Here is a 16754-nt window from a genome sequence, read left to right on the forward strand (position 1 = left end):
TCAGAGTTTACTTGGAAAATTACTTCATCATAAATCAGAATCATAAAGCAATACAAGATCATCAAATATATTTCCTACTTTGCAAAATAATAGAAAAAATTTTAAAATAAAGACAAAAAAACTGAATCGTACACCTTGCAGTAGAGCAACATCTGGTAAGTTTTTAAATATTATTATACAAAATAGAAATCACAACGGTTTGGTAAAAGAATTCCACCTTATGGCGTTTTAATCGCTAAGACTGTTCCCTTCCTCATTAGGAATACCACCCACTATATCATTAATGGGGCTTATGGGGAAAAATATGGGCATATGTTTTAGAAACTTTGAAATAGTGTTAACTATGGTAAAATCTTTCGGAAAAAGGGTTTAAAAATAGACATAAATATTTTCATATGAGTTTTGCAACAGTTTTAAAGTTTTTGGAGTATAGCTTACTTTAAAATCTTAGTTTCAAGGAATATACCATAAATGTGGTATTTGAAATGTTACTAGAAAATACATATATGTACAATGTCTAATATACAGACAATACAAAATCAATAAAAAAAAAAAAATTTTGGAATAGTTGTTGCCTATTGCCTATTTAAATTAAAATATAAGTGGTTTGTTTATGTATGTGCATATGTATGTGTTTTCCTCAAGGCATGTTGTTTACACATTTAAGAATGGAGTTTATTTTGAAGTTCTTGTTAAAAAAAAAGCCCTAAAGCCCATGTTTGGAGTTTTGATCATAGTTAATTTGAGAAACTACTTAATCATAAATCAGAATCATATAGAAAAACAGGCCTTTCAAATATTTCCTACTTTGCATATTCCTTGATCAGAGTTTACTTGGAAAATTACTTCATCATAAATCAGAATCATAAAGAATAACAAGTGTTTCGACTATATCCTACTTTGCAAATTAATATAAACAAGTAAAAGAACGACAACTAAACTAAAGACAAAACTAAATTGGACAGTTTGAAATAGAGCTTATCTAGGTAAGTTTTTAGAAATTATTATTCAAAATAGAAGTACAAATCACCAATAGTTTGGTGAAAGAATTCCTCCTTAGGACGTCTTAATCGGTAAGACCGTTCTCTTATTTATTAGGAATACCACCTATATATATCATTATATGTAAAATTTTTTGAGTGCACTTTCTATTATCTAAGCCCATTGTGCGGATATGTATGACACACTAATTGCCGGTCCACGCGATGCTCCGTTCGAATTGCGGCATCATCATTACCATTACCATTAGCCATCAGCAGTGTCTGCAAAAGGGCAACGGCCCTGACCCCGCCCCACCCCCACCCACAGGGGTCTTCCTAGCCATCCCCCCATCTCCCATCCACCAACCCCTTAACCCTCTCACCTGACTGCCAATGAGCTAATTTATGTCTCAGGTTGTGTTGCAATCCGAACAGCTAACTTGCATCCCGAAAAAAACAAAACCAAAAAAACAAGAAATGGTTAAAAACCGTTTGAAACCCTTTCGGCCAACATTGCACTTGTTGAATGAAAAAAAAAAAATGATAATAATAACAAAAACATTTAATGGTTATGCAATATACCGTCAAATCGACACAAAGTTGGCAAAAAATAATAAACAAAATAGCAGCCCGCAGCGTGCTCCAATAAACTGGTAGCAGCTCTTGGTTAGTTAGAGATGGAAAGTGTCTGGAAAAGAAAGAGATTTTTTTAAAATTTTATTAAATGCCTCTCCAAAAAAACTACTTAAATAATAAGTAACAAAGATATACCGACTTAGTACTGTAGTTCTTTGGAAATATTAATAATTTTTCCATCACTCGGATTCGGCTTGGATCTTGATTGATTCGAGCAACGCGAACCAACACTGGGCCATTAACTTTTGGCCCGCAGTGTCGATGCCGGGTCAGGCAGAATGCTATTATTAATTGTCGGCTACATAGTCGCGGCCCGACTCGATTCACCTTCACTCTCCGATAGATCTGATAGATGAGCCATACATTTCCAGGCGATAGCCCTCGCAGCTGCACGATAAGCCATGAATTACAAAATCTATTATAATCACTTTCAATTAAAGTTTAAAATAAAACCCAAAAGGCTTGAGAATTGTTACAGGAGATTTGCAACTTTATGGTTTATTATTTTTTTTTTGCTAAATATAATTCATTTTTCACTCAAGACTCCTAATTAACAGTTTATTGCATCAAAAAACAAAAAAATAAACAACTTTAATTATACATTCCCCCTCATAATACTATTCATTTTTTTAGTGAAGCTAAATCATAAAACGCACTTTAACATCTCTGCCGGCACTGAATAAATTAATGTAACCTTACGGTTAATCATTAGGCTGTCAGCTTAAAAACATATACAAATTCAAGCGGTAGTCTAGCATACATGCACGAGGAAAAACACCAGTCTTAATTAGTCAAACTATCAGTCCAAGTATCCATAAATTAAGCTACAAAATATATATTCATGCTACCTGAAAAAAATTCAAAAAAAAAAGTCTGTGTTTTGGCCACGAAACTGGTTTGCGGCGTCCAAGACATCATCAAATAATTGTGAAAATCCAACAAACAATTATATCGACTGGCTGGTTAAGGGGAACTACTTGTCTCAGCCCTCGCAGGGGGGCCAGAATATGAACATAATTGCCGATTGCCAGACGGTAATGATTTCTGGCCACGATTTGACCTTGGCTTTTAACCCGTTTCTGACTAAGCTTCGATTAATGGGTTAAGTTTTGTTTTGGTCAAGAGTAATTATTTCTGGGATGACTTATAGGGTGATTGGAAAGTTAAGAATCATACATATATTTATTTTAAAAGAAAACCTTACCCTTAATACCAGTATTTTCCCATTTATTTAAATAATTTAAATATAAATTTTGTGATACTATGTAGCCATGAGAAATAATTCATTATTTTTTTTTGTATTTTTTAAAAGGTTAACTTATATTTTTATACCCAAAAAGCCGAAATTTTAGAATTTTTTAAGGAATAGAACTGTTGAGCGAAATTAAAGCGGATAATAGCAAGCCGAAAGAGGATAATACCAAGCCGAATAGGTAAATAATTTTACTTATTTATTTAATTGTTTCACGTGTGTAAGCTTTATAAGGAATGCCATCTTTTTAGACAGCAACAAATTGTATCTGATCAGTAAGTCTTTATTCATTTGTGGAAAATCGAGATTACCAATTTTAGAAACAATTGTAGAATTTTTTTGAGGAATAAAACTGTTGAGAAAAAAATTTAAGAGGATCAAGTTGATAATATCAAGCCGAAAAGGATAATACCAAGCCGAACAGGTAAAACTTTTTACTTATTTATTTAATTTTTTTGCATCTGTAAGCTTTATAAGGAATTCCCTCTTTTTAGACAGTAAACATTTCAAACTGATCAGTCAGTCAGTATTCATTTTCGGAAAATTGAGATTACTAACTTGATAAACACGGTTTTCAGAAAATCACTTTTAAAATACCCCGGTTCCCCTTATGGCACTCTGACATGGACACAAAAACTAATGTATAGGCCCGATGTTCAAACAAACTTCCCATACATATTAAGATTATAATATTTAAAAAGAAATGTTAAGATCTTTTATTAAATCCTACTACGTATAACTCTTTAGTAACAGGTCTATGTATATGATTTCCTAATTTCCTACAATTTCAATAGTCTTTCCAAATAAGAACAAGTATTTTTCTATACCAACTTCCAAGCTGTAACTGATCGTAACTCATTTATAACTATAGTAACTTATTTTTTTACTGGACTGGTTCGTCTGAAACTTCCTGAAGAGGTTCTTTATAGAGTTTCGGGGCATGCTTTTGTACATATTTAGCGGTAACGTCATCAAAATGGCTAGATGGAAACTCATTGATTTCGAAACACTGTTTCTATTGAAAACGATATCTCTAAACTATGGACCACTGTTTTTCGAAAAACAGTGTTTTTGTTTTTTTTTTTATTTTTTCACGTTTTCTTACAGGAAAGATCTATCCATAAATGTTTGAAAACGTTATTTATAAAACTTCTTTGTTCTTGAACTTAAAAGATACCTAAAATATTTTAAGACAAGACTTTTAAGTTCAATTTATTCTGCAACTTTGTTGAAAGTATAGTGTATTTATTGTAATTTCTTTGCTCTCTATTGTTTTTACATCCAAAATGATGACAGATTGGAGCCCATTTATTCCAAACACTTTGTGTTTCTGGGCCGTTTCGTAGAAAACCATACCATAGATATTATATTTCTTCTGGTCTAAGTGATCTGACTCTTTAAAGGTGTTGTTTATAGTTAGAATTTCCTTATTTCTTATTGTATTAAGCCAAACTCAATAGATTGGAACTAATTTTTTCTTCTGGAAAATTGAATCCTAAATAATCCTCCTCAATGTAATGTGTAAAGTAAACAAAATTTTTCGTTCAAAAGAGAAATAAATCATTGTTTCTAGCTTCAAGTTTGTTTGTTTATTTTAGCCTAGTCTACCATTACATCAATCTGCACTCTTAAAATTTTTTTTTCGAATTTACTTTAGTTTTTATTAAAAACCCTTAAAAAAAAGCTAATCTCTTTACCTAAAAAATAACTACCTCATTGTGACAACTATTCAATTGTGAAAAAATAAATTATATAATATCATAAATGGGTTAACTGGAAAGCAACATCATCACCTCAGAAAAATCCCCCTCTGAGATGACTAATGAGTTATCATTTATTGGATCTTCCCAACAAAAAAAGTAGTCAAAGACTGCTGTGTTTTTATACCCTTGCAGAGGGTATTATAATTTTGGTCAAAAGTGTGCAACGCAGTGAAGGAGACATCTCCGACCCTATAAAGTATATATATTCTTGATCAGGATCACCTTCTGAGTTGATATGAGCATGTCCGTCTGTCCGTCTGTCCGTCTGTCCGTCTGTCTGTCTGTCCGTTTCTACGCGAACTAGTCTCTCAGTTTTAAAGCTATCGTCTTGAAACTTTGCACTCATCCTTCTTTCCTTTGCACGCAGTATATAAGTCGGAACGGCCCGGATCGGTCGACTATATCCTATAGCTGCCATATAACTGATTGATCGGAAATGGTATAACACTTTGGTGTTTTTAAAGTTAGAGAGTTCAAATTTTAGGTGAGAGCTTTTTTTGGCAACATAATACGACATGCCAAATTTCATAAGGATCGGCCGACTATATCCTATAGCTGCCATATAACTGAACGATCGAAAATGACCCAACTTTCGTGTTTTTGATGATAGAAAGCTGGCACTTGGTACACATTCTATTTTTGGTCAGTTAATCCGATCTACCAAATTTCATAACGATCGGTTGACTATATCTTATAGCTGACATATAACTGTACGATCGGAAATGGTTTTTGGTAGAAATACCAACTTTGGTATTTTTGAAGATAGAAGCTTGAGACTTTTTTTAGATTTTGTATTGTAATAAATTGGATTATATATTCATATTCCCATAAGGATCGGCCAACTATATCCGATGTTGGCGATATATATCCGGTTTTAGCTGCAAGGGTATATCAACTTCGGCTCCGCCCGAAGTTAGCTTTGCTTTCTTGTTGTTTTTAATATTGTTGGTGGTTTATTTGTTAAACTATTAACGAGAAAAAAATGTTCACACACAGAAAACGTGAGCTAGTCTTAAAAATAATGGAAAAGGCCAATACCAAAGTGGCAGAAACTCCAACAACAGAAACAAGGGAGTTGATGCCTGACTGGTGGTTGGCTGGGGGAATGTTCTTACAAGTCCTTACCAGGAGGACCAGCCGCCACCGGAGCCGCCTGAGGCCCAACCACCGGCTGGCGCCCATCCTCCGGAGGAGTGTCCGCCACTGGCAACTCCCGAGCTGATCAACTTGACGATCTTGATCTCCTCCTGGCCGCCATGTCCTCCGCTCGAGTAATCGTAGCCGTGACCGTGACTGTGATCCTCCTCCTGGATGACCTTGACAATCTTCACCTCGCCCCCGTGACCATGTCCGTGACCGTGATCGTGACTGTGGCCATGACCGCCAGATTCGCTGATAACCTTGATGATTTTCAACTCCTCGGCGCCACCATGTCCGCCGGAATAGCCACCAGAGTAGCCGCCACCTGCCCAGCCGCCGTGTCCATGGCCGGCCTCCTCGCTAATGACCTTGATGATGGTGGGGGCACTGCCGCCGCCAGAGGACCAGCCGGATCCACCGCCGGAGGACCAGCCACCGCCACCTCCAGATGACCAGCCACTGCTACCGCCGCCTCCGATGAAGCCGCACTGGGCCAGGCTGAAACAGGCAATCAGGCACACAAACACCTGGAAGAAATGGGGATTATTATTAGGAGATATAGCTCCAAGACTTCCCTTCTTTCCAACTTTTTTTTTATAAAATATCACATAAAAAAAAAACAAAACAAAAATCACTCTTAAGACACTTTTTAGAAATTTAAAAATCCCTTATCTGAGAATCCTTTACCTTCATCTTGTTGTCGGTCTTGCTTGGGTTTGGAACTGCCGCTTGACAATGGAAAAGGAAGTGGGTTTGTAGAGCTAAGCTCGGAAACTGATGATCCAACAGTGCCCCGGGGCTACTATTTATATATCCAATATCTGGGTCATCGCACAAATCTCCACGAGAAATGCTAAAATCAGAGAAAGAGTCTTCCATTCGCCCCCGTCTTCCATCTTCCATCCGGAGGTCATTCGTAACTAAAGTGACATTCGCTAGACCTAAAGCATAATAATGAGGCGATGCATATGTATTTTTCCATAGGATTTTTCCAAGAGAGTCTTAATCATCCAAGCTATTAATCAAAAGGAGGGAGCTACCTCAAGATCAGGTTTTGGCTAGACTTTATGGAGAAAAATGATGACTGAGGAAATCAATATTATTTCTATAATAATAGCTTGTCAAAAACCCTTTCCCTGAGACCCTTATTTACCTTTAAAGTCCAAGCAGTAAAGTCTGTGATGGAAAACACAGGTGAGGAAGCCCAACAGGTGTCCCACCAGCAACCGGTTTCTGCACTCCGTTCGCCGTTCGCTATTTTGCCATTTTTTTTTCGCACTTTCGTGCACCAAATTGGCAAGACACTTTAGATGGCTTAATTATGCAAATGGCCCCATCTCTCTCGGGTCAAAGTGAAAGAAACTAAAGCGAAATCCGAAAACCAAAACAAAAACCTAAACCCAAACCTAAACTCAAGCCGCATAATATTGCACATCTGCTTAATTAAGGCCATAAAATGCACAAATCTTTGTGTTGTTTTTTGTTTCTCTACTTATTTTATTTCATTTAACATTAATGTGTGTCTCGGATTGGAACGGTTGATAAATAATTCCCATATTTTATTAAAACGAAACCATAAACTTTCTCCCTCTCCCTCGCAACGGCAATGTGTGATAATATTTTGTCTAGATCTTGGGATTACTTGGCCTTGCTTACATCAGATATATGTATTTATGTATGTACAATGCCTATATGTATGCCAGAGTACTTCATCAGTTGGCAAATATCGATGACCGGCAGGTTTATGAAACAGCACTTGAAACTTGAAATCGTCTACTGATTTTTGCAAAAAGTGCGAAAAGAAAACCAATCCCCAATCCCCCAAAGCCCTTTTCTGTTTGTGTTTCTTTAATGACAAGCCATGGAGACAAGCCAGACAAGCACACAAATTATTGTTTGTAATGGTAATTTTTAATAAATTATGTAATCATTTTTGAAAAATCCAAAAAATAACTAAAGTCAAGTCAGGGGTGAAGTTCCTATTTTTTTCAGAATAGTCTGCTGGGCTGACCCCATTCTACAGCCGACTGCCATTAGGTTCGATTTATCATCGTTATCCTTGTGTTCAGGACAACAATATGCAAATCGGGCTCACGCATGAACGCCCAAACATATGCAACAAGACACGAAGGCAACCAAATGCGATAAATATGTTGATGTGGTCGTGTTTCTTTTTTTTATTTTTATTCCAAATCTCTCTCCTCCCGCAACTAAAGCCCTTTTCCGCTTTCCAACGCTTTTTTTTCCCCAGCATTTGCAATTCTTCATTAAAAATAATGAAAATTGAATTTAATTCGCTTGTCAGGCCTAATTATAATTATGTTAATGGCACATGTTATTATTTATTTATTTTTTTTTCGCTTGTTGTTCCTTTTGTTTGTATTTATTCGTGTTGTTGCGCCGAATGTACAGAGCTTTGGGGGAAATCGTCAATGAATATTATGGCAGTATTGCACAAAAATTTCATTTTCGGTTGACAATAAATGTTATGAACTTAAAGTTTCGTCAGGAATGGAAAATGTTCCACTTAAAGACGGGTTTAGAGAGAAAGAAACGATAGAAGCCTAAAAGTATGCAACATATGTCCGTGGAATAAAAAATTCATATCAAGTTGAAGGAAAATAAGTATAGGAGTGAGAATAAGCGAATATTACTAAAACCAATAATTCACTAAAACTGAATTTCGGTCCCGGGGGGTACAACTCACGGGCCCCCATATAATAGAAATATTTTTGAAAATAATGAAAATTAAAATTTTTTGAATTTTGTTAATGTATAGTCTATAATTTGATAATTTTAGCCTACACAGTTTATTTGAGTTTTCGTCAAAAATCCGGGCCCCTCTCAGAAGTCTGGGCCCGGGGGGAAACACCCTGTTCTGATCAGGATGATACTCCGCTTCGATCAGGCCATCATCGGAGTTATGGCTGTCATAGAAATATATGTTTCCTGGCAGGTGACAGAGTTTTCTTCACCCCCATAGGTGTCTTCCTCTCGGGGAAAAAAATCGGTCGCAATGGGTTTCTCCGACGAGTTTTCCAACAGGGTTATTCGCTGATACCCTCTGAGGTGGCTCAGAATCGTTTCGATTTATTTTAGTTATCGGGTTCACAAAAAAATATGCAACTTATAAGAACAGTTGTGAAATACCCAGATGGTAATGGTATAAAACTAGTAAAAAATAAAAATAAATTACCACTACTATGTAAAAATACTGCAAGTATTAAAGGTTGGCATCGTAAAACATAAAAATACAAGAAGGTACCAGATGAATTATATTCTTGGTATATTTTAAAGAATTATTCTCGTGATGCTAATTTTTCTACCTTAGATAAGTATATAATATTGTAATAATATATATTTATATAGTGATTTGCAAACAGTGGTAATTATTATTATTATTCAGCTTTTGTTTTTTTGACTTTAAGTTTCATATATTAAAATTACTTTCTTGTGAAATGGAGATAATTTTAAAAGAAAATATATAACAGATATAAGCCTAGAACTTGGGCCAATATTCAAGCTTTTTGATGGAAATTAAGGAGAGATAATTAATTCAATACGTAGTTAGTAACGATAAGCAAGCAGTCATGGTATATTTTTCAAAATTCAGTCGCTCGTTGCTAATTTTTCCACTTTAGTTTATCCAACGATACGGAAGCAATCGGTTGAGCTTTAACCAAAAATCTGAAAACTGAGAGGCCATGGTCTATGGGCTTCCAGGAGGACTCCAGGGAATGGCATGGGTATGGGCATGGGCATGGGCATGGGCATAGGGTGGCATTTCGGTTTTTGGCCAAGTTGGTTACAGCGATTGAATTTAATTAGCTTATCATGAAAGCGTATTCCACATAAATTTATCAAAATTGCTTTACACACAGAGGCTTGCTCGCGGCTGGTGGATGGGGGTTGGGCGGTTGGGCGAAAAAGGGGGTACAAATTGCATTACGACCCGCCCATTAAACTGATAAAAACGAGAACCGAGAGTGGTGCTACCCGGTGGTTGGGCGTACCACTTTTTTGGGGGGTGGTGCGAGTGGTGCGAGTTTCAGATGAGCGACACTTTAAAGTTGATGGTTCGAGAGAATCTAAAATCAAATTTATTAACGCACATTACAACGCGCACACTTCACAGCACACAGCGAAGAGGGGGGATTGGGTGGTAGGGTATAAGCTGTGTGGGTGTAGGTCATAGGGTGTAGGGTGTAAGGTATAGTATGCGGAGTTTGACTTTGAAATAATACAAAGAGCTCGTTGCCCTTTTGTTTTGCCGGAAAACGCGTGCGGAAATGTATTTATTTTCCAGAGAAGCAAAAGGCTATTAAAAGGCTGTACTTATTTTTTAGGGAAAATTTTGTAATGTTCTCTTTAAAGGATATATATATATTTAATTTATCCATGAGCCTTCTCCTTGCAGGTTCTCATTCATCGCTTGATAATAATTGATCGCCGCTCCAAGTCGTGGAACTCACCATGGAACGATCCAACCAAGAAGCTCGCGAAGGGACCCTTCAAGCCGTGGCCGAGTTCAACCGCATAGTTACTGAGCACAACAACCGCCAGCCAGCCAACTCCATACCCCCAGGACCATCCAGCATGGGAAAAAATCGGGCTTCGACTGGAAGACTACAAAATGAGCTGGCCAATTTCATGCGTGACCCTCCAGATGGCTGCAGAGTGGAGGTTGTCAACGACAACTTGTTTTATTGGCGAGCAACAATTATGGGGCCCCCAGAAACCCCGTACGAAGGTGGCCAATTCGTGCTCAACATAATTTTTCCAATGCAATACCCGTTTCAAGCACCACACGTGACCTTCTCTAGCAGAATCTACCACTGCAATATTACCAACAGTGGGCACATCTGTCTGGATATTCTCAATAAGGAGTGGTCGCCGGCACTGACTATTGACAAGGTCCTTATTTCAATAATTTCATTGCTGGCAGATCCGAACCCCGACGATCCGGCAGACCATACTACTGCCCATCTCTACAAACACGATCGCAAGCAACACGACTTTAATGCTCAATTGTGGACCAATCGATATGCGCGCCCTCGTGCTGAGGATGACAACTAGAACACCACCGCCATAATGCCACCGTCTACACCGACATTTAAGTTATTCTTTCATTCATATTCACAAATGCTGATTGGATATTGGGCCAACACTTTTCACGAATATATATTTTCTTAACTGTTCAGTTTATGGATACGATTTTTGAAATTTAATAAAAAAATACACACAAAACCTACAAATAAAATGTATTAACCAAACTACTTGTTCAAAAAGCATAAATATATGTAAAGCACAAATTATTAAAATGTAGTTCCCATCTATTTCCACAGTCTTGATAGCATATCTTTATAGGTGCACCTTAAAGCTGCGATTATTGACCTCCGTTGCCGTAATATCACCTCCCATTAACTTTTCTATATCTTTAGCTGCCTCCGATCCGCCAATCGATCGACTTGGTCCGTCTTATCAGCGCGGCAGTTCTGTGATATGCGGCGAGGTAAGTGTGTCAATGATAAGCGACTAGCACTAATCGCTGATAAATAAATATGGAAAGAAGTGAGAGACCCCACGGTGAGTTGGCTAATGTCCTATATCCTTTCCACACACACACACACACACACACTCTGAAACACCCACTCTAAAGCGTTGGCTTGTAGTGTCAACCCGATTATGATGATTATGCCGCTTCATGGGTTTTTGGCCAAAACCCCTAGAAATAGGCCGGATTTGCATCCGTAGTGTGAGGCATGACGATGCACACAAGCGCACATCTACACTCACTTATATATGTATATGCCTAAAAATATTTATATGTCAGTATATATGTATAATATAGTTGGGGTAGTCCGGGAATGGCAATTTGAGGCAATTCGGGCGTAAAATTACATTGAAAATTTAATTGTGCAGGTCGCAGTGCATTAGATACGCAAAATTTGTTTATAAATTTAAATGCAATATTACCTTCCCCCCTCACACGAACAAGGCCCCCCCCTTGGTGGCTCCGATAAGGAAGGGCTCTTATCACTAAAGACTCGGGCTCAACCCCCACAATCAATGTCGTTGATATTACGGAAGCTTATCGTATTTGAATTTATTTATAAACTCTTATCAAGTACTTTCTTTGAGAGTCTGACTTTTAGATAAGGGGTTAATCCTTAAAAACAGGATAAGAATTAATAGAAAGGATAAGCTTCCTCTGATTAGAAAAGGTTTATCGCTTGAATTTATAAACATCGGGCGGAGAAGTATTATCATCTGTAACCGGCACGGAGCTCGATACAACTTTCAGCACGCAATCATTAGTTGATTGTCTATCGATCTGAAAGATTTCCGCACTATATCCTTGCCACTATCCCCCTCACGGCAGGACACGCCCATCTGACACACGTGGAAAGTTGTCTGGCATTTCTCCTGTTGCGGTTTCAAAAAAGAAAAAGGGTTAGAAGGTTGGAGTGGAAGTTGGGGTTTGGGCAAGGAGGGGGGGAGTAGATGCAATTTTCCTGCGAAAATTAACAAACAAATACACTCAAACACACACTCTCACACACACACACTACACTCATGGCAAATGAAAATGCGCGCGCGAGAATTCAATTTGCGGAAAAGAAAATGGTGTGTTTGGTCGAAAAGGGCTGGGGGATCTGGCGTGTTGTTAGGTTTAGGCTATGGTTTAGCCTGCTGCCTGTTTACTTGAGGTTTTCCTCCCTCCGCACCCCCTCCTCTGGCTCCTCCTCTGGTAGCCGCCAATTTTCCATCGCCTTTTCCAGAGCCGGAAGGAAATGCAAGCGAACAAACGAAGCGCACCAGGCAAATACTCCACTGGAGGGCACTTTAACAAAAAAAAAATACCAGAAACAGCAGTCAAGTAAGTATAAGGGAATAAATAAAAATGTAATAATTTTTATTAAAAATATATGTAAAAAAAAAAAACAAAAATATGTGTAAAATTTAATAACTTATGAAATTATTATAGATAATCGGATGTTATCATACTAGATAACAACTCTTAATAAGTTAAGATATTTGTATAAAATATTTTTCCAAGTGCACAACCATAGAGTGCCTGACAAGAGGTTGGGGCCCAGAGTTGTCGGTTTTGGCTAGGCTGTGTGGTAAGTAGCGCGAATGTCTTGGCCCAGACCAAAAATTGGCACAACCGGAAGTCGATTGAGTTGCTCCTGCCAACGCAGACTTGTCGCCAATCATTCGCGGGGGTGTTCTGGTTTTCAGGCAATGAGCTTCCAAATAGTATTTAAGTTAAGCCAGAATATAGGTACCTAGAAGTGCAGACAACCTTGAGCAAAATAATGCTTGCAATCTAATCGCATTTCTTGTCCAATAATTGCATACATACAGGAAACAAATATAAACATTTGGCAAAAAGCTTAGATTATAAGCCAGCAGCTTGTTTGCTTCGTATTATTGATTGATAAACACTCGTGCGGACATACGTACAGCCTTGATCTGGCTTTTGCGTTTAACAAACTAATGATTTTGGCTTCCAAACTCTGGCCTGAATCGAAATCTCAGCCCGAATAGGATTCGCATTCATCCTGGGAAGGTGTTGTCCGGGGCAACCGTGGAACATATTCAACAGACGACTCTGCGCCCACAACTCCAATGTGCACCACGGCACGGCATTATGCAGCGCCACTAAAACCAAAAGAATGAAACTGGAGTTCAATATTTACACTGGGGGAATCTAGAAGATCAAATATCTAGAAGTACTGGGTAACATATATGTGAACAAATTTAATAATCGAATAAGTCGAATAATCTTTGTAAGAAACGGGGTTCATAAAGTTTAGAGCATTTGGCAATAAGACCTATGGCATACGGCCCCGGTATCATATTCTCAAGTAACTTTACTTAAAAAGACAAAAATGGCCTCCTATAGTCGCTATATATAGTCGCTATAGTAGCTTGTAACCTTAAATAGCCATAAATACCAGGTGCCATATAGTCAACCTTTGAGAAGCTTAAGCAAACTTATGTATATACCAGGTATCATAAAGTCAAGTAAAAAATAATGCACAAAATAGGGGTAAGTATAGGGTGTCATATCTTACTAATATTATTTATTACTAATATCATCTTAACTTAGATATTCATGAGTACCGGACTTCATATAGCAAAATGTAATAAACAGGGTAGTTTAATGACTCAAAATAACTAGATGTACCGGTAATGATATACTCAAATAACCGCAACTCTCCCCAAAATCCCCTAAAACAACTCACTCCTAAGTACCGGGTATCATAAAGTCAAATAACATAAAACATAAAGAGGCATATCATATAGTAACGTAGGTATCATATAGTAACGTAGTCGAGAAGGGTAGTCTCCAAACTAAAAATAGCCACAAGTACCAGGTATCCAGATAGAGTCTAGAAGCTCAAATAGACAAAAGTATGGTGTATTATTGTGTCAAGTAACGTAAGTAGCATCATTTGCAAAATTTCTTTCCTATAGTTTCTAGACTAGCTATTCTAATCTAGCTTAACAATCTATATTTTAGAAGCTCATCTGGCCTTAAGTACCCTGTATTATATAACCATATTACTACTATAACTCAAGTAGCCATAAGTACCGGGTAAAGTAAAATATTTTATAATAGAAAATCCCCATATAGCTCAGAAACCCCAATGAACTTTAAACTATTATCAACACTCATTAATATTTCCCAGTGTAGCCCCCTTCTATAGGTAGTTTGTACTGCTAGCTGGCGGAATACAAATGACGGCAATCTGTTTGTCGTGGGCGGTTCGAATGGCTTGGGTGGCTCCAGTGGTTGGGTGGTTGGGTGGATGGGTGTATAGGTGGGTTGGGTTGCTTGGTCGGTCGTTTGGCTGGGTGCTTGTATGGCCAAATATTTCTATTATTAATGTCTGTTTATCTGCATACGACGATGTCGCTGTTGCTGTCGCTGTATCTGTATCGCCACCACCAACAACCACCGTATATATGTATGTATGTATATATATATAGTATATCCCGGTCCGATCTGTCGGGGTGTCTTTGTTTACGCTGCTTTATGAGCTTCGATTAATTTTGCGCGCAAATAGCAAACGAGAAGTGAAGAGTTTCCTCTGGCAATTTGTTGTTGTTATCAGCTTGGCTATATTTAAACATAGTTTATTAGTTTTAGTTGTTGCTGTTGTTGCTGAAGCAATTAGCCCAAAAAGCGAGTGAGCCAACACTCTCATTAAAGCCATTTCAATCGATTAGTTGAAATATTTCATATTTTATCACTCGCTCAGGGAAAAATCTACTCGTAAAGGTCATACATTGTACATTCATTTAAATGCCATTTTTTCACACCCAAAAATAATCTTCATTTGGGAAAAAACTGGTTTGTCATTTTTCTACAATAAAATTCAATAGTAATTATCATTGCATTCCTCCTCTCGGAGACTGACTAAGTCATTAGGGCTGGGCCTGTGCAAATTTCTAAGCAAACATGAAAGGGAAATCTTGTGTCGGGTCTGGCGATTAAATGTTTGCCCTGAAATACAGAAATATTTGTGCAAAAATTGTTTAGATAGTGACGCACCCCGTTCCGAGATTAGGCGTTCTTGATAAACATGGCTAATAAACAGAGTCCATAACGCAGAGCTTCGAGCCGGCTGGTAAACAAACAGAAACATTGCAAAAATATATAAATATCAGATTTGCGCAGAAATGTGTTTATAACATACACTTGGGAAAATTATTTGTGGTTTAATATTTTCCAATAAGTTATATAGAAAAAAATAAAGAGTTTCATGATAAAGTATATCTATATTATTATATTGAGTTGATTGCCTGCTCAAGAACTACAATTATGAGCCACAATATATCCTTCAATTATGGTTCTTTAATTTTGGAAATAATTTTTAGGCCTTAATCCTTTTTTCGTACACACTTTCTCGCTGTGTAGTGGGCATGTTTGTAGTACATATGTTAGAGCTTTTCGCCATCAGAGTGCGAAATGGCTCTTATCTAATGAGTCGATAATGAGGCGGAGTGACGGCGGAGGAAGTGCATCAGAAAATTCTAGGGAGCTTTTAGTTTGCCTGCCGCTTTGCCCTGGAACCTGGAGCCGGGAACCTGAAGGCGTTTGGACGACGTGACCGCCGGCACATCGGACCGACGGAAAGCTTCCCGGGGTTTCCGAATAGCACTACCACCAGTCATAGTACTACTCAACGCAGTCCACTTTCTATATAAAGCCCGAGGGTTCTCCGGCGTCCCGCGCATTTTGCAAGCAATACTTTTTGTGTTCGGTTCGGCTTTGAATAAAAAAAGAAAATAAAATAAAATCAGCATGTGGTCGAAAGTAGCTATCGGTGGTGCTCTGGCTTTGATGGGTGGAGTTCTGTTCTCCAGCGTGGTGGACAACTTTGCTTACGTGGACCGATCTCTGGAAACGGCCATGCCCCGCTCCAAGCGTTATGAGGCGAACGAATGAGCTCTCCAGGATGCCCCCGGGTTGCAGCTGATTGACTGGCTAGTTCCTGGATCCTGGAATTAATGCCCTGTTGTGTTCAGCGGATATTTATTGGCCAAACACTGAAGCAACTACTCCAGCTTAATCAACACAAAAAATACAAAAAAAATAAGCCGGAAATAGTACTCCTTGGCCTTCAAATTACTCAAAGCCCCCTAAACCCCCATCCACAAGAACAAGCTTTAATTTATATAACTATGTGTGTGTGTTTTTTTTTTATTTTAATAAGTTCATAATTATATAAGCAATAAAATATATAAACCTCGATGACCTCAACTCTGACGGGTCACTCAAGGGTTATTCTGACGGTTATTCAAGGGTTTCCGATTAAAATATTGTGATAAGATGCTAAAGTATAAACTGATAAGGTGGCTAGTCTGTATGTACAGCTCATTAATGGTCATTGAACACAAAGAACTCTGTCAACCTTACCATAAAGGCAGCCAACTCGAGTCATGGATAATGTAATTTTTGAAGTA

The 16754-nt window shown here is 37.9% G+C and overlaps 3 protein-coding genes across 10 annotated transcripts; 2 read left to right on the forward strand and 1 right to left on the reverse strand.

Annotated features, from left to right (window-relative positions):
- Nucleotides 1-18: 18 nt before the first annotated feature.
- On the forward strand, nucleotides 19-11033 carry LOC108132457 (uncharacterized). 8 transcript variants are annotated; one of them, XM_070283165.1, is made up of 5 exons: nucleotides 19-155; nucleotides 2929-3049; nucleotides 3103-3143; nucleotides 3201-3292; nucleotides 10189-11032. In XM_070283165.1, the coding sequence occupies exon 5, from the start codon at nucleotides 10245-10247 to the stop codon at nucleotides 10845-10847; it is 603 nt and encodes a 200-aa protein (XP_070139266.1). In that variant the 5' UTR covers nucleotides 19-155; nucleotides 2929-3049; nucleotides 3103-3143; nucleotides 3201-3292; nucleotides 10189-10244; the 3' UTR covers nucleotides 10848-11032. The 8 variants fall into 8 exon arrangements, with proteins under 8 accessions (XP_070139266.1, XP_070139263.1, XP_017107380.2 ...); XM_070283162.1 differs by having other exon boundaries at nucleotides 3120-3143; XM_070283164.1 differs by lacking the exon at nucleotides 19-155 and adding an exon at nucleotides 839-986.
- Nucleotides 5565-6562, reverse strand: LOC108132464 (uncharacterized). The gene is made up of 2 exons (XM_017251897.3): nucleotides 6459-6562; nucleotides 5565-6298 (listed from the first exon to the last, which is right to left on the reverse strand). Exons 1-2 carry the CDS (start codon nucleotides 6462-6464, stop codon nucleotides 5753-5755), a joined length of 552 nt encoding a protein of 183 aa, XP_017107386.2. The 5' UTR covers nucleotides 6465-6562; the 3' UTR covers nucleotides 5565-5752.
- Nucleotides 11034-16010: 4977 nt separating the features above from the next.
- Nucleotides 16011-16587, forward strand: LOC108132468 (uncharacterized). Its single transcript, XM_017251902.3, has one exon. It carries the CDS (start codon nucleotides 16093-16095, stop codon nucleotides 16234-16236), a length of 144 nt encoding a protein of 47 aa, XP_017107391.1. The 5' UTR covers nucleotides 16011-16092; the 3' UTR covers nucleotides 16237-16587.
- The last annotated feature ends 167 nt before the right edge of the window (nucleotides 16588-16754 follow it).

This window comes from Drosophila bipectinata, chromosome XR (genome assembly GCF_030179905.1).
Source record: "Drosophila bipectinata strain 14024-0381.07 chromosome XR, DbipHiC1v2, whole genome shotgun sequence".
In the NCBI taxonomy this organism is placed as follows: Eukaryota; Metazoa; Arthropoda; class Insecta; order Diptera; family Drosophilidae; genus Drosophila; species Drosophila bipectinata.